This window comes from Physella acuta, unplaced genomic scaffold (genome assembly GCF_028476545.2).
Source record: "Physella acuta isolate Inbredline_101_S28 unplaced genomic scaffold, ASM2847654v3 ptg001776l, whole genome shotgun sequence".
Classification (NCBI taxonomy): Eukaryota; Metazoa; Mollusca; class Gastropoda; family Physidae; genus Physella; species Physella acuta.
The window spans coordinates 420-26841 of record NW_026733286.1 but is presented as its reverse complement, the minus strand read 5'-3'; the positions used below and the strand labels follow the sequence as shown (position 1 = coordinate 26841).

At 33.5% G+C, this 26422-nt stretch overlaps 3 protein-coding genes across 11 annotated transcripts in view; 2 read left to right on the top strand and 1 right to left on the bottom strand.

Annotated features, from left to right (window-relative positions):
• The window catches only part of LOC131930434 (ras-related protein Rab-3), a 63694-nt gene extending 56079 nt beyond the window's left edge, over positions 1 to 7615 (top strand). For all 9 annotated transcript variants that reach the window (XM_059286912.1, XM_059286914.1, XM_059286913.1 and 6 more), the window contains one exon: positions 290 to 7615. In XM_059286912.1, the coding sequence (XP_059142895.1) occupies positions 290 to 480 (191 nt within the window). In that variant the 3' untranslated portion in view covers positions 481 to 7615. The remainder of the gene's footprint in view (positions 1 to 289) is intronic.
• A 1017-nt stretch (positions 7616 to 8632) lies between these two features.
• LOC131930438 (putative hydroxypyruvate isomerase) lies at positions 8633 to 12595 on the top strand. Its single transcript, XM_059286929.1, has 8 exons — positions 8633 to 8980; positions 10521 to 10632; positions 10773 to 10884; positions 11062 to 11140; positions 11272 to 11321; positions 11415 to 11484; positions 11729 to 11863; positions 12064 to 12595. Exons 1-8 carry the CDS (start codon positions 8704 to 8706, stop codon positions 12108 to 12110), a joined length of 882 nt encoding a protein of 293 aa, XP_059142912.1. The 5' UTR covers positions 8633 to 8703; the 3' UTR covers positions 12111 to 12595.
• Positions 12596 to 12780: 185 nt separating this feature from the next.
• On the bottom strand, positions 12781 to 25889 carry LOC131930437 (intraflagellar transport protein 74 homolog). The gene is made up of 23 exons (XM_059286928.1): positions 25783 to 25889; positions 24860 to 24918; positions 24527 to 24573; positions 24338 to 24392; positions 24096 to 24173; positions 23956 to 24001; positions 23689 to 23787; positions 23516 to 23576; positions 22670 to 22729; positions 22313 to 22374; positions 22044 to 22122; positions 21520 to 21642; positions 20485 to 20518; positions 19709 to 19859; positions 19192 to 19271; positions 18558 to 18611; positions 18407 to 18447; positions 17310 to 17366; positions 17018 to 17138; positions 16295 to 16458; positions 14863 to 14988; positions 14096 to 14156; positions 12781 to 13262 (listed from the first exon to the last, which is right to left on the bottom strand). Coding segments are annotated over exons 1-23 (1779 nt in total). The 5' UTR covers positions 25785 to 25889; the 3' UTR covers positions 12781 to 13143.
• Positions 25890 to 26422: the final 533 nt, after the last annotated feature.

Here is a 26422-nt window from a genome sequence, read left to right as displayed (position 1 = left end):
AAAATTTTACTCTATTTGACTGTAAATTTATTTAAACTATCTATCATTTAAATAAATCTGCAGTTATACTTTCTACAATTTGAATATACATTTTAAAATAATTTTTATATATATGTAAAGACTGTTAAATAAAATTTAGTATAATAGTATATAAAGTTCTAATAAATTAACTTAAACTAAGTTAAACGCTAAACATCAATGGAATTTTAATTATTGTTTTCTGAAATAGAAATTTATTAGACAACTTTTAGTAGACATTAACAGGTTAATTCCCTTGTTTCTCCCACAGGCTTAGAGTTTTTTGAAACCTCAGCCAAAGAAAATATCAATGTCAAGGCCGTCTTTGAACGCTTGGTGGACATCATCTGTGACAAAATGTCTGAAAGTCTAGATGCTGACCCCACCATGGTCAACAACACAACCAAGTCCACAAGGCTGACAGAGAACCCCAACCTGAACAACAGTAACTGTTCCTGCTGATCTTAACCCCTGCATAGAACTCAATGGGAGAGTGCTTCTCAAAGGGTTTAAACAACACCCAGTATAGTTTCAATTGCTGGTGTTATGTATAATATTTTTTTTTTGTTAAGACAAAAAAACAATACTTATTCTTTACATTTTTTTTTACCTTGCCAAATACCACCCCTTGGCATCAGGAAAAAAAATACTTTTATTTTAAACTATTTTATAAAATGATTGCTGTCTTAGAAATGTGTATAGAATGTACATCTGCTGGTGGTAATCTGTCTCTAAGGTCAAGTGGTAGACATGGCTGTATGACTGTGTGTTCAGGTTTCGCTTTTTGTTTTTAATCTACCTCTTTTAGTTCAGCTCCTTATCTCTGATTTAGGTAACTCTTTTGGACTGGAAATTATAAAAGGTAGATACAAGAAGTCTATTTTTTCTATGGTTGCAAAACAGATTTTTAAAATAGTTTCTCAGGATCAGAAACCACATATACTAAAACAACTTATTGTTCAATTTTTTTGCTCAACTGAAAATCCCCTCGGTGTCATCTAAACATTTAATTTTATTTTACCATTCCTCTTCTGCAGTAACAAAATTTTCCCCAAGTTTGTTTTAGTTCTTTTACTTTTTGTCTACACAGGAAAAGTAAAATTTTAATTTAAAAAAACTATCAGATAAGATTTAATAAATTTTATTTGCTTATTTGATTTTTTTTAAAAAGATTTTAAATTTATATCTATTTAATTCTTCAGGAAGATTTGTAAAAAAAAAAATATATTTACACTATCTACTAGATTGTGGAAACTTTTGATGCAATATTAAATATTATACACACACTTCATTAGATTTTTGTTCTAAAATCTGCTTGAAATTTATTTTTATTGCTATGTTAAATGTTTATTTTATTTAGTTTTTGAATTTGTTTATAATTTATAAAAATTTGTGTTGTGACTGAATTAATACAATTAAAAATTTAATTATTAATTTTGTTCTGGTGAAACTAGAGTATTATTCAATATAAAGCTCATCTTGGGATGTTTTACTGATGTACATGACATCTATTTGGCTGCACAACTGACCGTTTGTATCTATTCTCAGTGTGGTTGTTTTCTTAATAATTTATTTTGGATTTCATTCCGTTTTAATCCAGAATTTGTAAATAATTTACTTTTATTCATTTGCGTTGTGAGGGAGCTGCTTATACATGACATTCCTTTTTTTTAAATTTATATATTTTCTGCTTGTTTGGTTGTTTTTTTTCTGCATTCCATGTTTTTACTATTGTTCCAGAGATTTTAAATTTTCACTGACATTTTTTTAAAAGTACCCTTGAGGGCAGAACGGCAATGAATTTTTTGTGTCCATTTTCTAATTTTTGACATTCCTGGAAGTCAATCTTGCACCTGATTTAATGAGTCATTCATATTTTAGTTTAAATACATTTTAATTCTATTTTATATTTGTTTGTAAAGTTTAATGGGAAGGAACAGATTTTTAAAAATATTTTTTCTTTGTTTCAGTCACATGTCTGAACTTTTTTTTATTTACCAGTTTTTTTTTTTTTAAATTTATAACTTTTAATGCTGTACTTTTTTCTATATTAAATTTTTCATTATTGTATAGTTTTCTGTAATAAAACAACACTCTACACTGTAAGTCCTACCAACCAAACAGCTTGACTGGCATTTTATTTGTTTTGGGGAAAAAAAAATCTAGCCTCCACATTCAGAAAGATCTAACAGTTGATCAGTTGATCTGATATGAACCACATTTCTTAACATTATTTCTATAAAAATTTTCTCCTATCTTTAATATATTTTTAATGTAATTTTCCTCCATTGCATTTCTATAAAAATTGAGATACCTTTTATTTTCATGCTCATTAAAACGTAAAAAGATTTTGGTTGAAATTAATATTATTCTAAAAACAATTCCATGAAGTATTTATATTTTAAAATTTTAACACAACTCAAATAAAAAATAATTCCATTAATTTAGTTTATTTATCAAAGGGAAGTCATTCTAATTCACAACATTGCAGCATGAAACTAACAGGTTTTTCAGACTCTCCATTACTGTAAAACCACTAATGGCTCATCAAAGTTTTGTGATAGGATACCCTTTGCATTTACTTGTACCATAGACTTCTATCCAAGATTCTGTTTGTTGTTTTCCTTATGCCCCTTTTATTTGTGGTCAACTGATTTCAACTTTGTTTGTTGCGAGCCCTATGACGCTAAAGATTGTGGTCCCTAATAAGTAATTAACATCATTTTCTCTGCTCTCTTGTATGGGCATTTTCTCTTCTGAAAACTGATCATCAAGAAAGTAATAACCTTCGCATTTACTTTATGTGCAGCTGAAAATAAATAAAGTTTCAAATTTTATTTTAAAAGATTTACACTATTTTATTCTTTTGTTGGAATTTTTTTTAATAAGGAAGTTAATATAAAATTAAACATTTATTTCATGTGAAATACAAGAAATGTAGATAAACTTTAAAACATATTTAGCTATCTTCATTCATTTCTGCTCTTATAAAATTTTACTATTCATATATTTTCTGGCAAGCTACTCACAATTTCAGCCTGGATAATTTTTATAACTGTTTTCTCGTTGCTCCTGTACGTCAACTCAAAGAACCATAATAGTCTCCTATCATAATAAAATGACATTGTGCCATTGTCCTTGGAGGCTGCAAGGTCCCAGCAGAGGTTGGGTGCTGTAGACAGTCTGTAGAAGGTTTTCTGTTTGCTGCTTTGGACTACTTACATGTGGACTTTTATCACTTGTTCAGTTCTTCAGGACATAGTAGCTTGCCACTGATGCTTTGAAGTGTGATTGGAATCTATGATTGGAATGTGTGATTGGGATCTATGATTAGAGTGAGTGATTGGAATATATGATTGGAGTGTGTGATTGGAATATATGATTGGAGTGTGTGATTGGAATATATCACTTGAATGTATCATTGGAATGTGCGATTCGAATGTATGAATGGAGTTTGTGTGATTATGGTGTATAATTTTTGACTTATATTGAATAAGATATAATGATAGGTGGCAAATATTACTTGAAAGTTCTGATACATGCAAGGATTGTGCTATGATTTTAAGAAATAAATTTTGATTGACAGTGAAGATGAATGAAATTTGCCTGTTTAATTGTTGGTAAACGTGCACCAAGGATACTGTGTAATTACAACTTACTCATTTTTTTCATTTTGTTAGACTTATGAAACGGAAGAGCAAACAAATTTATCCCCCACTTGACTTTAGAAATTCACACCTTTTCAAAGTTCTCATGTAGAGTTATTATCATATATTATTTTAAAATGAGTAAATCATTTTGGTCATGTCTTCTCTGGCTTGTAAAAATCTTCAGTAAATTTTAACCATGACATTCTAACTTTTGCTGTTGTTAAAAATATATTCAGAGTCATTGTATGGCTTAACATCTTGGGTTCTTATTTATAATTTTCAGCTGTGTATATTTTCTCTTAAAAATCATTATAGACAATGTTTGAATACTTTGTTTTATTTTTTTTTTGTCTTGAAGAATATAGTATGATATATACAACTAGTCAGGATGCCTCAGCGTGTGAATCTGATGTATAAAGTTGTTTGATTGGTTGCTTGTTGTTTGGTTGGTGTTTTTCATGAAACTGTTGTTATGTGAAAAGAAAAAAAAAATTAGTAATTACTACAAAAAAAAAACCAATTCTGTGATTGTTAATCATAGGTTGCAAATGTTTTTTCATCCAAATTTTTTTTAATTCATGATCATATTCAAATGAAATATTGTTCATTACTGGACTAAATACGCTCGCAAATCAGGCTGTGAAATCTGTATTATAACTATTACTATTATATATTATATGACTTGTTGTTTATTTTCTTCTTATCTATCTCTATAAATATTTACATGTGCTAATTACTCTAGGTGTGGTTATTCTTTAATTTCCCCCCCCCCCCCCACCCATACCCACCCATTATGATCTTTACTTTATTGTACATTTTCATTTGCATCAGAATATTATTCCATAAAAGATTTTTCATTCATGTCCTTTCTGTAATTGTTAGTTGATTGGTAGACATTAAAACAAGTAGGGAAAAATTATGTGGAATAATATTTGAAAATCTGTGGAGCTATGAGCAGATTAAGATTTTATTTTAACCAAAAAAAACTTTTTTTTTTTCATAAAAAATTTACAGATATGGCCTGATTTTTGTGTATTTATTGAATTTTTATTTCAAATCACATCTGACTTAATTTTTGCATCAATTTTTTGGAAAACATTTGCAAAACTTATGTGCAGAATTCTATGTAGGTCAACTTTTTCCCCATATGTACACACAGTTGAATTGAAACATAGATCAGTTGTTTTAAAAGTAACGCTGCATTATGGCACTTTGATCTGTTTTGGTTCTAAACTTTATGTACAAAGTTTCATTTGTGCTCACTGTGTCTATCTACTTTCCCATTTTAAAAAAAATCTTTTTGAACTTTGATTGTGTATGATGAATTGTCTTGTATAAAAAGCTCATAGTTTATAAAAATTAAACAGATACCGGTACAACTGTTTCTTTTTTAAATTGGTTTTTCCTTATGAGATGTCAACATTCTCTTCGACAGCATAATTGATAAAGTTGTCAAATTTGTGTAGTGGTCACCTTGGTCCAGCTGCTTGTTAGTTGTTTCATGTTTTTTCTGTCATCTGCTTTTTGTCAATATTTATTCTATTCTGTACTCAGCTGATCCCTAGTATTCTCCTTTGAGAAAAGTTTACATTTCCACCTTTGTAAAACTCATTCCATTTAGCTTAATGGTTAGTTTCTTGATTTCTCAAGTAGTCCGTGTTGTTTCCCCTGATGCCGCCATGTTTGTGTGGGTGTATGCTGGGTATGACTGCATGTATCTACTATAATCTAATCAGATTTCTATTTCTTGTCTTTTATTCCTTATGTTCTAAGAAAATCTAGTCAACAACAGAGAATAATACTGTTTAAATGTTCTTTCAGTAAAAATATACATATAAATATTCATCACTTTTATTTGTGGATTTAAAAGAAAAGTTAGCCAATTTTATAACCAAAACTTGTTTGAAGAAGTGCTACCAGGTTTGTGAAGCTTGATGCTTGTCATTTTCTGAGGATTGTTGGACTAGTGCAATAACTCATTATACAAGATGGCTGCCATTACCAGGTTCTGTTCCTCAGTGTATTTGGCCTGTAAATTGTCATAATTCTCAGTGTATTTGGTCTGTAAATTGTCCTAATTCTCAGTGTATTTGGTCTGTAAATTGTCATAATTCTCAGTGTATTTGGCCTGTAAATTGTCATATTTCTCAGTGTATTTGGTCTGTAAATTGTCATATTTCTCAGTGTATTTGGTCTGTAAATTGTCATATTTCTCAGTGTATTTGGTCTGTAAATTGTCATATTTCTCAGTGTATTTGACCTGTAAATTGTTATATTTCTTAGTGTATTTGGTTTCAATATTGTCATGTTCAATTCAGTGAGAAGACATTGGTTGCAGATTAAAAAAAAACATTCTTTAACTATGTTGATGATTGTTCAGTAAACCACTGGTCAGATTTTCTGAGATTTTCTAGAATATTGGAACAAGCTGGACATAATTGTGCAATTTGTTTTCAAGCAATTTCATGTCTAAGTTGTCCATGAATTGGTCTGCGCACTTCATAATCTGCATACATGTACGTGTACCCACTCTGATGTTTCGTATACATTCCTCATTTTATTTTTCTGGCTCCTAGTTATTTTTTTCATTGTTTGAAAACAAGAAACTGACTGGTTTTGTTAGTTTTTGTTGTGTAAACTTTCTGTAACATTGAATGTTAGCATGAATTTTGCGATAATATTTGAACATTGAATTTCTAAGAGATAAATTATTTTTGTTGCTTTAGTTGATCTGCTTACTTAAATACTTAAGAAAAACTTTTCTGATAAGTATGTTAAAAATAAATCGCAATTAACTTTAAGTTAGGCTCTGCTGGTCCGTCTGAAGACAGTAATAGTCACATGACATTAAATGCTCAATGTTGTTGACTGTAGTGACTACCTGTGCCACAAGCTGTTTTCTTAGTGAGACTTTAAAATTAATAAAAATTGTCATGGTTGTATTGATTCAAATGGAGTACCAGATCTGTACACACTTTTTCACTGGTACTCATTTTTAAAAATCACTGATCATCATAGATATAGATCTCTTTACGAAAATAATTTTTGAAAAATCTGACAATTGTGATTAAACAAAAATATTCAAATAACCTACCTAAACTTTTTCTAAAGTGTCCAGAAGTTCAAACTTCCTATTTAAAAAAAAAACAAACAACATATATCTGTCTATGTTAACTTCATGTTTTTTAAATATATGTAAATGAAGACGCTGTGACTAAAACAGCTGGGAGAATGACAATAGTGTTACAGTGTTTACTTGTACTTCACTAGTGAATTTTTTCTTCATTCATTGTACCCATGTCACTTGGATGTGTGAGTGTGGAGTGACCTCCCTTGTACAACCTCCTGTTCCCATTTTCTGGCCAGATTTAGCAGGTTCTTCTTTAAGAATCACACACTGGTATTTCAATACTTTTCACTTTTTTTTTAAAATCACAAACATGTACATTGGAAAAAAAAAATTGTTTTTACTTTTGAAATATGGGTATGCTTTATTAACAGACTTCAACATTTTTAATCACAAACTTGCAAGGGGTAAAAATGTAACTATCACTCTTAATTTAAAAAAAAAAAAAGTTAAAGCACCACTAAAGCTAACATCTTAAATAAATAGTGTACCATACCATTACACCAGATTTTTTTTTAAACAAACCCATATTATAGAACTTAATTTTTTTACCACACAAAATTGTTACATTTTTGCTTCTGTCAACAGCTGAAAACCATTTTACAATACAACTACAAGAAAAGTTGTTTCCCCTTAAGTTAATTTATGCGTTTTTGTCACCCTTGGAAAACAAGTCATTTTTTTCCCTGTGACTTGCTGAGATCTAGACTTAGTCTGTTCATCGCTGTTTGTTCCTAGTTAGTCTTGAGCTCCTCGCTAGGTCAGAGAGCTGCATACATTTGACTTGTACGTAGATGAAAATAAAAGTACTGATACCATACTGATGATGTTTCTTCCTTTTTTTTTGTTGTTAACCTTTTGTTGTATGGCTTTTTGCATGACCTAACTATATTGATGACAGAGTGAAAGAGGTGTAAAAATATTGAATTTCCATTAATCTGTGTGGAGAGAGAGAGAGAGAGGGGGGGGAGAGAGAGAGAGAGGGGGGGGGGGGCAATATAAGGGCAGCATCACACTTTGGAACTTGCTGCCTAACAAATAATTGAGCAGAATTTTAGCGATTAAAACAACTAATAAAGTGCCTTGAGTTTACTTTAAATGAACAAGCAAGAATATTTGAAACATGAAGATAAATTTAAACATGTTCACTTCCAATATAAATAAAAACTGGGAAAATTCTTAACATTTGTTTTCTGGGAATTTCATTTAAAAAAAAGTTTTAAAAGTTTTCTTACATCAATAGGAAACTTTGAATATACAACTAAAAGAAACAAAAAGCAATAGAAGATGCTTTGAACATACAACTAAAAGAAACAAAAAGCAATATCAGCTGCACTATTTAAAAATAAATTGAAAGATAAACCACAGTAGACTGGCTACTAAATGCAGCCCACAGAGTACTGACACCTCTGTTAAGGTTGGTGACTGTCACTGCTGTACCCTCCTGTTGGCTAGTTCTACTTAAAGCCAAGTTCAAGCATTCAGTAAATGGGGAAAGCTACTTAAAAAAAAAAAATTATAACTCTAAACTGGTCATTCTATAAAAATACTTTAGGAAATTAGCTATAATCAAATTTAACTATACAATAATCAATAAATTCAATAATTTACAATATTTACATGAAACTTTTATGACAAAATTCACTTTTGCATTTATTTGACAAGAAGAAAATATGTGTGCCTATCTAAATAACTAAAAGTGACAGTTATTATTATTTGATATAACTATTTCATTTAGAAATTTTTTAAACGGATTAAGAGTACTATTCATAGGTTTATATAGCTAACAGTACAAGCAATATTACGTTAACGTACAAATAGTATTTAAGTAACCTTTGACCCTTTACCTCCAGTCTACAGCTGTTCTTTTCTCTTGTTTGTGTAGGCATACTTTCAACTCACTTTGTTATGCGGGCGATAACCAAACTCACATTTTTACTTGTTATTAAACGCAAACAAATCACAACGTCTTCTGTTAACAAGCACACAATGCCTCTAAAGTTTGCAGCAAACATCTCTATGATGTTTCAAGAGATTCCAACTTTGGAGGGACGATACGCAGCAGCTAAGAAAGCAGGTTTCACGTTCGTGGAGTTAACTTTTCCATACGACGAACCCATTGAAAAATTAAAAGAAGCTAAAGAAAAAGCTGGAGTAGAACAAGTGCTCATCAATGCATTCCCTGGTTGGTTATGGGTTATTTGTATTTACTATTTACGTTAACGAAATTTATGTCATTTAGACCTAGAATCGAGTCTAGATGTTACTGATTTACACTAATGAAATGACTGTGACACCCTGTGAGGCCTGTGACACTACTAGATCTAGATCTAGATCTAGATCTATTATTTACTAGTTCTGTTACTATTATAAACTATTATTTAATAGGGCCTACTAAAATTAATACATTTGTGTTAGCCTAACAAAGTGTGTTAGTTAGATCTAGATCTATAAGTTGGGGCTCTAAAAATCTGTTTTTTTTTGGGGGGGGGGGGGGGGCGGACAACAATTCGGGGGGGGGGGTCAAAAGTATATATTTCCTATATAAATTCCATTTCGTTCGGGGGGGGGGTGGGGGTGGGGTGGGGGGGGGGCACCGAAGAGATGCCTGGAAGAAACTCTGCTCAGACCTGCTGAAAATAATACCTAATTATTAATAATTAATACTAGGATCTAGATCTACTGATCTAGAAAGGGCCTACACTTACAGTTTAACAGAGGGTGCACTCGGCACTAGGACACTAGGAGGAGACTGACTAACTCACAAATATTGAATACAATACATTACATTTTATACAATGAATTGGCTTACTTGAAGCAAAGTGTTGAAAGAAACAGTGGCTTTCGGCTTTTAAACAACTTACTAATATTGTAGCAAGTAACTTAAGAGTTTTCCATAAATGAAGTCACACTTATTTTGATGATTTTTACCTCCCCCTCCCCTCCGTCACACATTGTCACAAAAAACCAGACCCCCCCCCCCATTAAAATGACATCACACCTCAGTCTACATCCCCCCCCCCCCCCCCAAAATTACAGTTGAATTTTTCTTAAAATTCGATATTTTTCCAAAATCTTGTCTGAACTCTCTCAACATAGAGTATTTTAATCAATTCCTATTACACTTTATTAAAACAGTTTTAAATGTGAAATAACAGCTAAAATTCATTTTCTAACATTGCTTTTTTATAATGCAAAAGTGTGACGTCACACCATCTGAACCCCCTCCCCTATGAGTGTGACATTATTAATTGACGACCCCTTAGTAAGACTAAGTAATAAGACTACCAGCCATTGACATTGGTTTTGATGTACTATACATAATGGTAGTGGTAGGCCTACTTTTATGATCACCAACAGCGGTTGGGATGAAATCATGTTTTGCTGTTAAACTAGGCTAGTGTTATTTTATATTACTACCATTTCGCTAATTTAAACTAACAATTAAGGAGTAGAAAATCCTAGATACATCGAGGGAGAGTTAAGACTATGTTTATCAGTGAGGGGCCTTGCAGGGCCTGCCTTATTAGCCCCTCCTTTTTAATACTTGTTTGATACAGATCTGTTATTGCCCTGTAAGTAATCATAGGAACCTCTTTCTTAATCCTGAATAACTTAATTTAATTTTTTACATTTATGTAAAATATTCTATATTCTTTTAATAAAGATTATGTTTAGATTTCAATATTGGACTGAAATTCTAGCCATCCTTCCTACACTTTCAGGTAACTTAAAAGCAGGTGACCTTGGCACAGCTGCTCAAACAGAACGAGTCAAGGAATTTAAAGAAGGACTAGAATTGTCCATAAACTATGCCAAAGCTTTGAACTGCAAAAGGTGATTTTTTATTTTTTTTTACATTTTTTTCTAGCCTTTGTTCTACACATCCCAAGATAATTAGATCTCTATACTAAGCAAAAATATTTTTTTAAAAATATTATTGTGATCAATTTTTAATACACATAACATTCTTTCAGAATGCATGTAATGGCAGGAAGAACACCAGAGGGCACTGATGTTGCTGGCAGAGAAAAAATGAAAAAAACTTACATAGAAAACTTAAAATATGCAGCTGATAGGCTGGGCAAAGTATGTTAATTATTGATTAGATAAAAGATTTTACTTGTTTAAAATGATTCATTATTAATTAGAATAAAAGGTCATTATTTGTGTTGATTTCTCAAGGTTTTGTGTTCTTTATGATCAATTCTTTCACATCTTGTATTTGTTTATTTTTTTTAATCAATAATTTATTTATTCCAACAGGAAGGTATTCTGGCATTGATTGAACCAGTCAACAATCGTCTATCAATTCCTGGCTACTTCATGCATAACCCACATGAAGGTTTGATTTTTGCTATTTTTCAAAGGTTCATTAAGAGTTTATTAAAGGTACAGGTTAGAATTTGGTATAGTATATGATATTGACAAGTTTTTTTCCTCTTTTTTGGGCTAAGAATAAATTTTTCATTCCAGGTTTAGAAATAGTAAAAAGCATCAACCACCCCAACTTAAAGCTTCAGTTTGTAAGTTTTTGTTTGACTCAGTTCCTGTGAGTTTAGGAATTTTTCTTTGGAATGTTATATCTTATAATGGTAAAACTTATCCTTTTTCCCCAGGATATATTTCATGTTCAGATTATGGATGGAAATCTAACCAAAAATTTGCAAGATTTTTTACCCTATGTTGGTAAGTTTTAAAATAACTTCTTTGGTGTTTTTTTTTAGCTCCATTGTGTTTCAGTTTATATAACTCAGAAATGGTCAATGACAGTAGCAGGAAACAATTATTTCTAACTATACACTAACAGGAAACAAGTGTACAAGACAATCATTGAATTGCAGAAATGAATCATTTTAATTTCAACTTTTTATAACAGAAATACATCCTTATGAAAAATACACCATTAGAAGACATTTTATTCTTCCGCCAGGTCATGTCCAACTAGCACAGGTTCCTGACAGGGGGGAGCCAGACAGTGATGGAGAGATCAACTACCCCTATGTGTTCACAGTTCTTGAGGCACTGGGCTATGAGGGCTACATAGGACTAGAGTACAAACCCAGAGGTCAGGATTTGTTTTATTTCCCCTCACTTCGTTTTATTTGTTGGATAGTTCAAGTTGTATTGAATGCATAGAGGGATGTTTGCAATGCCTGGATCTTTACACATTAAGACTTGGAATTGTTAAATATTATCTTGTTTTTGTCTGTGTACACATTTTAGTATAGTTTTAAAAAAAATTAATTTGCATCTTTCTGTTTACAGGGAAAACAGAAGATGGACTAAAATGGATGAGAAATCTTGGGTATTAGAATTCTGTCATAAATGAGATTTGTTATGTTTTAGTTTATTTATACAGATTTTGCAATTCAGTAATTATTTCAATAATTTTGACTATAATTATTCAACTAAATTTTTATTGGTTATTCAGGATTATGTTCAGTAATAGCATACACAAATGGTACACACCACAAGGTCTACCTAGATATAGGCCAACAAATATTTTATATTTATCATGTAGAGAAATAGTTCATGTGCTGCTTCTGACCATCAACTATCTCTCTAAATCAAATTATTTGCTGTTTACACAGGTATTGTTAAATAAAATAAGGTGTTTTGTCTGGATGAATATCTATGCAGAATAGTTCAAAACGAATCCCCCAACAAGGGGAGATTATTCTTGTGTTGCCAGAATAACAACAAAGTTGATGTACTTCTTTTATGATTTGTGTAACAATGGAGATTGAATGAAATACACTTTATCATGTTAATGTAAATAAAATCATAAAGTCAATTACATCTTTATTATGTTTTCTATCAATGTAACCAGTTTATTAGTCATTTTTTAAACAGAGAGTTTATAAAAATGTTTACATGATTGTTGGAAGTTCTCTGGTTATAGATTTTTTTTTTGACGCATGCAAGTTAAAGATTATGAGTTTGTTGGTTAGCAAAAAGGAGATGTTAAAAAAAAAACAAGAATTCATCAAATGACAATTTATTTACGTGAAACAAAATTTGAACAATAAATACATCAGAAGAAGTGATGTGAATTTTTTCTATTTGGTATCACAGATAAGAATGGACGGATACGTGTCCAGACACATAGCAACTCTATTTTTTTTTTACAACAATCATGTGAAGGTGATGGGAAATGTATGTACACAGTGTAAGCTAAACATTCAACACCTTTGTTTAGTTTAAAAACAACACTTTACAATATGTGACATGAGATTGGACAGTGTTGTACATTGTCACCACATAAATATCTTTGAATAAGTGGGGAATGTTGAGTGATGGTCAAAATTCGTGAAGAAAAATCTAGAACATTTAGCCGTTTGAGATCTAGTAAGTCTTGCGGGTTACAAGGTGGCTCTGAAGGGATGCGTTCAGCTCATCCATGACTCGATAAACCTGTTTGGTGATTTTACCAAAGTCACAATCTTTTGTCCGCTGAGAAATGACTGATTTTTTTAGTTAAGGCGGACTTGTTTGTTTTTATTTAATAAATTTTAATGTCGGTTGTAGTATAAATAAACAAGGTGTGTAAGACACTAAGGGGTCACCTGTCATTCAATTATGAAATCTACATGGAGGAATATGGTTAAAAAAAGTTTATTTTTTTAAAATCCAAGGTACACATACTTAAGCATACTGGAAGTAACTTTTCATAGAACTATCAAATTTTTGTGGACATCCACATCATTCTATATATGTGAAGGGTGGGGGTTAAAAGTTACATTTTTAAAAATTTATGACTCCCAATAAAATTTTAAACAAATGCACAGTATAGGGCTGGTAAGTAGGTCACCTACCAGTTCTACGGCTCAATAAAACCTGCAAGAGCCATAGAACTGGTTGGTGACCTACTTACCAGCCCTATCTATATATATAATTCTCTTCTGGGAGACGCTAGAAAACAAGCTGTAAACGCGCTCCCTACCATCCCCACCCCTAAATGGTCTTAGTGAGCTGTGGTTCACGCTATGTTTACCTTCGTGGAGTCGGGTTTAGTGACGGCTATTAGGGGCAGATAATTTAGTTTGAAACGATTTTAAACGTTGGGGGGGGGGGGGGGGGGTTATGGTCCTTAACGTGCTACTTATAGTGTTTTAAAGAAATATTTTCAGTGTCAGCATTGGTACTGTCGAATTCACAAATTATGAATTACTGAAAAGTAGAAAAAACAACTAAATAGCGGCGTATGTAATGCCGCGGGCCGGCTCGTAGGTTATAATAAGGTAATAGAGGAGTTGCTTTAATCTAAGTGTGGCAGAACCAAGTGTATAAAGGATACATTCCTGCATGGAAAAGTTGTTCTGTTCATGGTGCTGCCATTTCTTCTCCAGATTAATCAGCTACAAAAAATAAAAATATTTCCGTTACTGTGACCAGAGAGCTAATGGAATTTTTACTAACTACATGTACCAACATGATTTAAAACAAATATCAACAACCTACATGTACTGAAACAATTTAAAATAAAATATGAACCACCCACATGTACTGAAACAATTTAAAATAAAATATGAACCACCCACATGTACTGAAACAATTTAAAATAAAATATGAACCACCCACATGTACTGAAACAATTTAAAATAAAATATGAACCACCCACATGTACTGAAACAATTTAAAATAAAATATGAACCACCCACATGTACTGAAACAATTTAAAATAAAATATGAACCACCCACATGTACTGAAACAATTTAAAATAAAATATGAACCACCCACATGTACTGAAACAATTTAAAATAAAATATGAACCACCCACATGTACTGAAACAATTTAAAATAAAATATGAACCGCCCACATGTACTGAAACAATTTAAAATAAAATATGAACCACCCACATGTACTGAAACAATTTAAAATAAAATATGAACCACCCACATGTACTGAAACAATTTAAAATAAAATATGAACCACCCACATGTACTGATACAATTTTTTAAATAGGAACCAGCTACATGTATATATCATTTTTTTCATATGTACTAACTACACTTATCAAAAATACTGAAAAATACTAAGACATGCAAGACAAACATCAAACCTGTGAGTAAGTTTCATTTTCATTCAGCTGTGATTTCAGTCCCTCGTAACGTACAGTCAAGGACTGGATCATTTTCTTAAAGTTGTCTCGACGCTTCAGGAGAATCGTCCTGTCTTCCAACAGTTTCTAAACAAGAAAATGATACTCCGATTAATTCAAATTTTAAACAATAAAAATTCAAAATAACTCAAAAGATCTAAATACTAGAGTGAAACAAAATTTTCAAACTGTTGCATTTGCTAAAAGGGTTATGAAAAATAAGTATTAGCATTTTAATACTTATATAATTTTTCATTATACACTCAACCCTTTGAGCCCGCCTTCAACATTAGGCATATATGTCCGAAAAGCCGGTTTTCCAGCCCGATTATCTAGCGTCATATTCCTAGCGGCCGGTTTACTGTCTAATTAAATATAATTAGCGGAAGACTGACTAAAACTGCGCATATGTCTTTTTAGTGCGGGATTCTGATTCTAAAAATAGATTTTAGGAAAAGTGAAAGTGAAAGTGTTTTCATTTCGTAGCAATGCCACCGAAACAAAAAGCTCAGCCACAGCCATCGACTTCAGCACATAAAGTTGGTGCAAAAGATGAAGCAAAAGACCGAAATATCAACAAAAGAAGTAAAACTACTTATTGATTCTGATGAAGAAAATAATATTCCTGGTCTATATTGTGATGATAGTGACGTTGAATTAGAGACCAGAGACGACCCCCACCCCACCCCCCCCCCCCCACCCCCCTTTGCTACGCCTCTGTTTGAGACTGAACACAGTGACATTGAAATTGACAGTTACAGGAAACTGTTCAAGTACGTTATGATGCACGGGGTGCTGTAAAACTTCAGTCTCCTTGGCGTGTTGATAATAATTATGTGTTTGTTTTATATACATTGTTCTGTTCATACATTGTAAAAAAATAAAGAATTTCAGAATCTTGCTGCATTGTCTGGATACCAAATTTGGCTTGATTATCTCAACGGTTCAAAAGTTTTTGGCAAAGTTAGAAGCAGATAAGTGAAAATTAGTTTGGCCCTGGGAGAAATTAGGTCAGGGAGGCCAGGGCTCAAAGGGTTAAAACCAAATATAATTGTTTTCTTAGTGACAGTGAGTTTAAAAAATACATGATAATTTTTCTGTGAAAAAAAAACTAATATAAATTCATGTTTACTTTAACAGTGAGGGATTTTTTTTTAAATGGTTCATTTTCCTGCTTGCTTAAAGAAATCTGTCCTTATCTAACCTGTTTTTAGTCTCTGAATCAACTTTCCTTATCTAATCTGTCTTTTAGCCTCAGAATCAACTTTCCTTATCTAACCTGTTTCTTAGCCTCAGAATGAACTTTCCTTATCTAACCCGTTTTTTAGCCTCAGAATCAACTTCCCTTATCTAACCTGTTTTTTAGCCTCAGAATCAACTTTCCTAATCTAACCTGTTTTTTAGCCTCTGAATCAACTTTGAGTTTGTCCAGGTCGGAGTAAACATCAAGTGACTTCTCCATCTCCACTACCTTCTCTCTCAGCACCACCAGCTCTTCGTTGAGCTTTTCTTCAAACTGTTCCATCTTCTGGAGGTCATGCTGCAGCTTCTCACGCTCTGGGGGAGGAGGACATTTCTTACAAGCAGGCGACAGACAGGTGACAGACAGGTGAGATCAGGGTGGACAAGTGGTTAGAGACATCTGACTTCAGGTAGGCAACAGGTAAAATACACCTGACTTACAAGCAGGTGAGAGACAGGTGACAAGTGGTAAGAGACATCAGACTTACAGGCAGGCAACAGGTAAAATACACCTGACTTACAAGCAGGTGAGAGACAGGTGACAAGTGGTAAGAGACATCAGACTTACAGGCAGGCAACAGGTAAAAAACACCTGACTTACAAGCAGGTGAGAGACGGATGGACAAGTGGTAAGAGACATCAGACTTACAGGCAGGCAACAGGTAAAAAACACCTGACTTACAAGCAGGTGAGAGACGGGTGGACAAGTGGTAAGAGACATCAGACTTACAGGCAGGCAACAGGTAAAAAACACCTGACTTACAAGCAGGTGAGAGACGGGTGGACAAGTGGTAAGAGACATCAGACTTACAGGCAGGCAACAGGTAAAAAACACCTGACACACAAGCAGGTGAGAGACAGGTGAGAACTTTACCTGATGCCAGCCCAATTGTTGTCCTTTCAGATTTTTGCCTCTCATCTTCCTTAAACTGGAGGTCAGCTTTCAAGGACATCAGCTCTTTAGGGGTGGGAAGGTGGGTAAATCGTCCCATGTTCTGCAACAACACACATTTTAACAGTGACAAACAACTGATTTAAAATATCACAAAAAATGTTCTAGTTTTGATTTGTAGGTCTACTGAAACAATGCACCACATGTCATAAATCAGCTGGTGACCTATGAGAATGTTCTACCTACCCCAGGTGTATGAGAATGTTCTACTTACCCTACTCATATTCTCCAACAAGGTAACAACAGCTCGTTCCAGCTGGGAGATTTTCATCTGTCAAAAAAAAAAAAATTCAGAATAAAATAGTGATAAACATGTCATACACACAGCATAAGAAAGAGTTAGACCAAACCTGGAGGAGTGACATGGAAGTTGAATTAAACAAGTTAGGTTATACTTGAGGACAGTTAGAGAAACTAGTCTCTTGTCGGTGGCATAAGTCTTAATTAGACAGCAGGTTGATTACTAATTAGGTGACATGGAGTTGACATGAGCAAGATAGGTCTCCACTGAGGACAGTTGGACAAACCAGCTCAGTTGTCTGGATGTCTCTTGTTGGTGCCCATGTTCTAATTGGACAGCAGGTTAATTATCAATTAAATGATTGAAAATGGTCAAATGTAACTTTTACATAGGACATTAACCCCACTGAACACAGAACAATCACAGAAACTGTAGCTAGAACCCTCACTGATGAGAGTTTAAACACCTCAGTTACATCGTCATCATCATTCCTTTGTGGCCCCTTGGGAGCAAAGGGCTGCAACCACACATCTCCATCGGACTCGGTTTTGGGCTGCCCCCTTTATCTGTGCTCATGTGAGCCCAACTATTTTCGCCTCTTCTTCAAACGTTCTTCTCCATGTCTTCCTTGGCCGGCCCACCCTCCTTTTTCCCTGGGGATTCCATTCCAAAGCATGTTTTGCGATGTTTTCTTTTTCTTTTCTTAATGTGTGTCCGATCCATCCCCATTTACAGGCTTTGATATCTGTCTCTATTGGCTGTTGCTTTAAAGTTCGCCACAGGTCTTTGTTTGATATTTTGTCTGGCCATCTTATTTTAAGTATATGTCGTAAGCATTTGTTTACGAATGCCTGTAGCTTATCAGTATTTGTCTTCGTAACCCTCCAAGTCACCGAGCCATAGAGCAGCACTGCCTGGACATTTGTGTGGAAAATCCCAATTTTGCTCAGTTACTGTCTACCTTAACAGTACTGATGAAAACAACCACTGTGATAACAGGTAATATACATTGTTAAGGTTAGGTGAAATAGCTAACAAGAATTTTTATAAAACTTAAGCCTATAGCTTACCATTTCTTCAGATTTGTTACCATCAAAGGTGTTCAAAAAGTCTGAAAAATTAGAGGTGGAAATAAACGAATACAAATTGATATCATGAAAAGAGGTAAATGTAAAAGTTGGAATAATATGGTGCAACAAAACAAAAGATAGGCTTACTTACCATCCATACTCTCTTCTCTTTTTTTAAGTTCCTTGTATTTCTGGTTCCTTTCACCTGACACAGAAAAAATCATTTTCAAAACTTTTAAATGAGCAATAGTAATCCACGTAACCTCACCATCCAGGTGTTTAATATCAGCTGACTAATTTATAAAAAAAACCTCACTGGAGCTTACCCTGGTTCTCCTATTTGTCCTAACTAGTTTATAAAAAAAAAACCTCACAAGTCTGAGCCTAACTTAAAACCTTACCCTGGTTCTCCTCAATGTCCTGGTGTTTAATATCACCTGACTAATTTATAAAAAAAAAACCCACAAGTTTGAGCCTAACTTGGAGCTTACCCTGGTTCTCCTCAATGTCCTGGTGTTTAATATCACCTAACTAGTTTATAAAATAAACCCTCACAAGTATGAGCTTAACCTGGAGCTTAAGTTGGAGCTTACCCTGGTTCTCCTCAATGTCCTGGTGTTTAATATCACCTAACTAGTTTATAAAATAAACCCTCACAAGTATGAGCTTAACCTGGAGCTTAAGTTGGAGCTTACCCTGGTTCTCCTCAATGTCCTGGTGTTTAATATCACCTAACTAGTTTATAAAATAAACCCTCACAAGTATGAGCTTAACCTGGAGCTTACCCTGGTTCTCCTCAATGTCCTGGTCTAACTGCTGGATGTCTTCCTGCATCTGGTCAATCTTCTCTTGGATCTCTCTTGTTCTGGGGAGAAAAGGCTAAAGGTGTAACAAGGTGTTTAGATGATGTGTCAGGTCTGTCCCTGGAGTGTCAAGTGTGTACCTGGTGTCCAGTGTGTAGGATGTGTCTTGTTATCCCTGGTGTACAAGGTGTGTCCAGTGTGTAGGATATGTCTTGTTATCCCTGGTGTACAAGGTGTGTCCAGTGTGTAGGATATGTCTTGTTATCCCTGTTGTACAAGGTGTATTCAGTGTGTATAAAATGTATCAGTTCTGTGTACATGGTGTATCAAGTGTACCAGCTGTACAAGGTGTCTCAAGATGATTATGATGTATCCCTAGTATATAAGGTGTGTCCCTGATGTCAAATATGTTTTGATCTATAAATTATATCAACATCACCAAATAAAACTTGACCCAACAGTTTAAACGAGTCTCCACCCAACAGTCAACAGAACTCACTGTCTCTCCATGCTAGCTATTTCCTGATTGTCTTCCTTGACCTGTTTCAGGAGTTTTTCTCTCTCCTCAGCTGGAGAGCCTCTTGTCTTTGCCTCCTCTATCAAAGCATCTCTCTTTACCTCCAGCTCATGGATCTGATCATACAGGCGTACTGAAACAAATATACAACATACAGAAATACTGACAAAAAAAATTGACCTACAAATGTACTGAAACAAAAAAAAATTTATTATGCTGATGTACTAAAACAGAAAAACAAACATACAGACGTACTGAAACAAAAAAAGGACATACAGACGTACTGAAAAAAAAAAGAAACATACAGATTTACTAAAACAAAAAAAAACAACATACAGACGTACTGAAACAAAAAATTAATCATACAGATGTAATTAAACAAATTTTGATCATACAGATGTAATGAAACAAATTTTAATCATACAGATGTAATTAAACTAAAAAAATATACAAGCAAACTGAAACAAACAAAAACGGATTATACAAAAATTACTTTATAATACAAATTTGATCATATGTACAAGAGATTTAAGAATTCGATATAGCCAGATAAAAATATTCAACTTTACACATAGAAATAACAAAAATTTCAATTGAAAGGTTTACGGTCTTTAATTAAACGCACTGGTGGATTGAAAAATCAGAGGACACAACCAAAAAGTTATATTGCTAACTAATTAAAAAGTAAATAAAATAAAAAAGGATAATTTCAAATTTCACAAAAAGAAAAAATTTTTGTAGAATATATTTTTACACACCTGCATCTTGTTTGACTTGAGACAAAGAGAGTTCCTGAAATAATTAGTTTTAAATAGTTTAAATATTTTTTTTTCAACTGTTTAATTAAGTTAAAAATCAATCAATTTTCATGTGTATAAACTGTCAAGTCAGTCTATGATCTTGTATACAAGCCTTCAAGTCATTGATTGCTCCTGATTCACACAGCATTCTCATGATGTTTTCATCCAACTCACCTCTTGTAGGTTCTCTATATTACAGCATTCTGGGGTTGTTTTCATCCAACTCACCTCTTGTAGGTTCTCTACACAACATTCTCAGGTTGTTTTCATCCAACTCACCTCTTGTAGGTTCTCTACACAACATTCTCAGGTTGTTTTCATCCAACTCACCTCTTGTAGGTTCTCTACACAACATTCTCAGGTTGTTTTCATCCAACTCACCTCTTGTAGGTTCTCTACACAACATTCTCAGGTTGTTTTCATCCAACTCACCTCTTGTAGGTTCTCTACACAACATTCTCAGGTTGTTTTCATCCAACTCACCTCTTGTAGGTTCTCTACACAACATTCTCAGGTTGTTTTCATCCAACTCACCTCTTGTAGGTTCTCTACACAACATTCTCAGGTTGTTTTAGTCTAACTCACCTCTTGTAGGTTCTCTACACAACATTCTCAGGTTGTTTTCATCCAACTCACCTCTTGTAGGTTCTCTACACAACATTCTCAGGTTGTTTTCATCCAACTCACCTCTTGTAGGTTCTCTACACAACATTCTCAGGTTGTTTTCATCCAACTCACCTCTTGTAGGTTCTCTACACAACATTCTCAGGTTGTTTTCATCCAACTCACCTCTTGTAGGTTCTCTACACAACATTCTCAGGTTGTTTTCATCCAACTCACCTCTTGTAGGTTCTCTACACAACATTCTCAGGTTGTTTTCATCCAACTCACCTCTTGTAGGTTCTCTACACAACATTCTCAGGTTGTTTTCATCCAACTCACCTCTTGTAGGTTCTCTACACAACATTCTCAGGTTGTTTTAGTCTAACTCACCTCTTGTAGGTTCTCTATCTTGGAGTTGAGCATGTCCAGTTCCTGCTGACCATTCTCCAGCTGTTTCAACAGGTGTTCATTCAGGTGTTTCAGCTGCATGTAGCGCTGTCTCTCACCAGACTCCTGCAAGGTCATTCACCCCAGAATGTCAAACATAATTTAACTAAAGTACATTTTAATTCATAGACACTGGCCAAGTGCTATTAATCTGTTTTTTAAAAGATCTCGGTGTGATAGGTTTTTTAAAACATCTCAAGTAGAAATCATCAATAATTTAACATTTTAAGCTGCTATTATTTTTTGAATGATTTTAGTAGTACAGTCCAATATTTAGAAACTATTGTATTTATCAATGTTTAAAATAGAAAGCAAAAACATATGTACGTTTAAAATAATATTGACAAATGGCTGACGTTTATGTATTTTAAAATAAAAAGTTTGGAATAATCAAAATTATTAGGTATTTAAAAAGTAGGCTAGTCATCCCCAAGTGATGACCACTTATCATATGAATGACCACTGACCATATCATTAACCAGGTTGTCTGCCATTCTTTTCTCCTGATCTAACTCAGTCTCCAACATCTGGATCTGGTCCTCGCGCCTAGAAGATAATAAGAGACAGGTGACTACACACAGGTGAAATTAATGTGCACAGTTTTGTCGTTTACAACATAACGCAAATTTCTTTACTAACTGATTAGCTATGTTGATCACTTATTTAAAAAAATATAAAGTAGAAAAATAATTATAAGATAAAATGTCATTTTAATAAATCCAAGACCACAGCTTACTGTTTCTTTATTTCAAAGCCATCCTCCATCCTTTTAGCATTTCTGTCATTTTCTGTTCTCAACTAATACAAAAATAACAAGTTAATAATGTAGCAATAAATAGAATATACTTCTAAATTACAAAACTATTTTATCTTTCACAAGATGAGGGTCGGCTGAGGCCTTTTACATATAATCTATGAATTTATAGTAGCATTTACATTAAGAACATAGTGTATTAGCTGAAAATTTTGAATGAATTGTTTGGTGCAGTGTATTCTCTCTATAACGAACCAAGTACCTAAGCTGATGAGTGAGGGAAGGACACTTTACCAAACATGATATATTACAGAGATGCAGTAAAAAACTTCAACTCACATTTTCACAATCAAACTCAACATCTTGAATATCTTCATCTGTGGTTAGTTTATCAACCAGCTGAAATTACAATTTCATTCTATTGGTATGCAAGAATCAACACACAAATAAAAAAACGCTGGCTATTTATTTAACTATAATTGATCTTTAAAATGAGAGATTTATTAGTTCAGTTAAACAAAAAAATTCACTTTTGTTTATCTGAACCGAAATAAACTTGTATGGCACTTTGTAAAGTTACTATAAGTAAAAGAACATCAGAGGGTCGACGTGGTCGAGTCGGTAAAGCTCATGGTTGCTAAACCGAAAAGTCTCGAGTTCGAACCCTCGGGCAGATGAGACTCGTTGGCCGGGGACAGCCACTCTTCTAGGAGAGACAACTCCAAAATTAAACAACTGCTGCCTTGTAGTTTGTTCTTGGTTGGACAAAGGCTATGGAAACAAATCCAAAAAGAAAAGCAGGCTGAGATCGGAGTCAATGGCCACAATGGTGCATAACCAGTTGACGCGTAACGCTTAATTGTGTTGGAGGCGTGGTCGAGTCGGCAAAAAGCTCATGGTTGATAAATTCGAACAAAATCTCGATTTCAAACCCACTGGCAGAAAAATCTCGATCCCCTTCAACACTAATAATTAAGAACGAAGAAGAAGAAGAAGAAAAGAACATCAACAAAAGTAATGAACTATTTTAAATTGGATAGAAAATAACATTATGTTTAGCTTGTGAAAAAAACATTAGCTAATTGTTAACAAAATATCTCACTTTTTAAAGTATTATAGTACAGAATAAACACATAGTATGTTGAACTACAACTAGAATAAGCATGTTTAAAAAATGTAGCCTACAGTGTTGTAGTCACCAAGCTCTCCTTGTAAGTCACGAATCTCAGAGGCAAGCCCTTCAGCCCTGTTTAGAAATTGGAATTAAATTGGAATTTACAGTAGGTAGTGGCTGATGAATGTTTGAGTTTTAGACTTAAAACATTAGACATTTTAACTCAATAAAGAACACAGCCTACCTTTTTTCATAGGAAAGAAAACTGGAATTTTCTTCACTGGCATTTTGAATTTCATTGTTTAGCTTTGTGTTCTCTGCATGTAGCTCATTAATCTTACTCCTGCGATAAGAATTTAATTTTTATGTTAGGCTACTCGTCAGGGTGTGTTTATTTTGTTTAGAAATGTTTATGTTAGTTAATATTTTTTATTGAAAAAGGATATTTATATGCAGATTTTAAAAAAAGCAATAAAAAACAAACAAGACAGAAATAATTTTAAAAACTTACCTCACAAGACCAAGGTAATAGCTTTTATCTTGAACTTGTCGTCCACCTAAAAAAAAAGTCATTTTTTCAAAAACAATTGCTTGATCTTCTGTTGTCAAAATTAAAACAAAATAGAATAAAAAAATATCTTATAATGCTACCTCTAGCTGCTGTCTTCATCCCTCCCAAGCCTTGTTGGGTTGTGGGCCGATCTACAACATTCACCTGTGCATTCAGAGCTGAAACATGTATTTGAAAGTCAAAGACAGCTTTCAAAATCCTTGTGTTTTAAGCATTTTATTAAAGGTTTAAAAGAATGTATGAAATAATAGCAGGTTCTGTAATGATTGTACAAATAGAAAAAAAATATTTAAAAACACAAATATTCCCAGAAAATATTTACCTATTCCACCCACTACTTGGCCTCCTCTACTTCCTGGCCTTGCCGTGGTAGGATTCTGTTTAAAGAATTTAGTTTTGTATTTAAACATAAGCTATTAAGATGAAAATGTCAATGAACATAAGAGTATTAAATATTAAGGTCCAGAAGCTGTCAAGTAACTATGTAAAAAAATTTTAAAAAGTGACCTACCTTTGCTGTGGTTAAACGTGTTGCTGTTCCAGGCTGTCGACCCATGGCTGGTGATTTATAAAAATGAATGGATTAAAAGTTAGACCAGCTTCTGTAATCACTGGAATGGTGTAGGGAAGCTATTCTTTGCTGGAATGACTCCCGTGACCATAGCACTAAATCTGACCTTTTATCAAATTATTTTACCCAAATAGAAGTATAGGTAAACTACAAAAGCAATAAAAAACTGTATTGCCCTGATGATAATTTAAAAACCCCAGGAATAAAAATGAAATTGCCGTAAAGAAAAGAACATTTTAAAACGCAGCTAGTGAATTTAGTGATCACATTTACCTGTGCCAATTGGTCTACTAGTGATTGGTCTATTGAGACTAGTTGGGGGCCGCTGGCTCCTACAAAAATAAAAAATAAATAAACTTTAGATTTTAATATCAATTTTTTTTATTGTGTCTCCCAATTTTAATACAGCATCTTATTAGCATAGCCTGCTAGATCAACATCAGCAGGACGGGGATGCTTATGCCCAGTAGTTTTAAATTTGTTTTTACTGGTTGTTTTTATTAACTGAGTAAATTTTAGGCCTAAAACAAAATGGCAGCAACAACAATTGACAACATGATAACAATTACTGGTGGCAGGACATGAGAATGAAATATTCGGAAATAATAGTGTCACAACATTGTGTAGGGGAAGGGGGAGAGATCTGCAGATGACCAACCAACATATCGGAGAAAGCAGCTACAAAATATCAAAATAGTGTTGGCGGCAGCTATAACTAATAATGCTAAAATTAAAATAAAACGTAAAGATGCAAGGTGCTGTTCAATGTCAGCAGCATTGATCAATGATCTACATGTAGCGGACAAGTCTACAGTACAAAATTTCAGTCATCTGCACACTATGGTAGGTGGTTGTTTACCAGCTGATTTCCAGTGAACTGCTTTTTCATTTCAACTTACATTCTAATTCTTAGAAAGTATTTCGTCAATGTTCAATTCGCTTCTGAATCAGATACAGTTCAGAAGGCCAATGCCTAATACTTATGATCACACTGACAAACTGAAACAGGCAGGATTCAAGAGTTTTCCCTAGTGACCCTAGCCAAGCTCTCAGCGGTGACCAGCAGTGAGCAGCAAGCAAGTAGGCCGTCGTAGGGCTAGCTACTTTTAGTGCTAGGCGTACTTATTACTCAAGCCAAGAAGTGCCCTAATCTGTTACGTTAAACTAGTAGAAATTTAATAACATCAAATACATACATCTTGTTTGAATTAGTGTGTTCAATTAATTTTAGTACTAATCTCTATCGTTCCGTTACTGGTTGCCGATGTCAACAAACTTGATTTAGGAATTCAGGAAAAGCATTTGCATTGTGGTATATGTCTTGTAGTTTTAAAGATTTTCATAAACAAAAGAGCTCAAATTAAATTTTGTTTTTTCGATTTTTACATTAAATTATATAATTATAATATGAAAGTATAGTTAAAACAAGAAGTAGGCATGCACTTAAAAAAAAGCATGACGTCTTTTATAAATAACCACTGTCCTGGTGTCCTCCTCCAGTTTAAAAGTAAACTGCATCTTTCAGCACTTTCAATAATAACGGCATTCAATGGCGTCACTAGGATTTGTGTCACCTTTAAATTATTTTTACATTTTAAAAAGTAATGTTAGGAAAAGAATTTTAGCTGATTTTAAAGGACCGTTTTCGTAAATTGTAATAGCTATTGATTAATATATTTTTAACTGAGGTCAGTAAATTAATTTTGTAAAAAGCAATCGATGTTTTAAAAATCAAAAACTGCTGATGGGGGGGGGGGGGGGGTGAAGGTTTGGGGTCTTGCTTTTTGTGACGATGTGTGACGAAGTAGTGGGGGTAAAATAATTTTTAAAATTTAC

Excerpts from the sequence above, each read along its gene's own strand:
- LOC131930438 (XM_059286929.1), top strand. The coding sequence starts at position 8,704 with ATGCGGGCGATAACCAAACTCACATTTTTACTTGTTATTAAACGCAAA. Across the intron at positions 8,981-10,520 it reads GCTCATCAATGCATTCCCTG|GTAACTTAAAAGCAGGTGAC; the intron begins GTTGGTTATGGG and ends CTACACTTTCAG. Across the intron at positions 10,885-11,061 it reads CAGCTGATAGGCTGGGCAAA|GAAGGTATTCTGGCATTGAT; the intron begins GTATGTTAATTA and ends TTATTCCAACAG.
- LOC131930437 (XM_059286928.1), bottom strand. Across the intron at positions 19,272-19,708 it reads ATAGCTAGCATGGAGAGACA|AACAAGAGAGATCCAAGAGA; the intron begins GTGAGTTCTGTT and ends TTTTCTCCCCAG. Across the intron at positions 18,448-18,557 it reads AAGAGAAGAGAGTATGGATG|ACTTTTTGAACACCTTTGAT; the intron begins GTAAGTAAGCCT and ends CTAATTTTTCAG.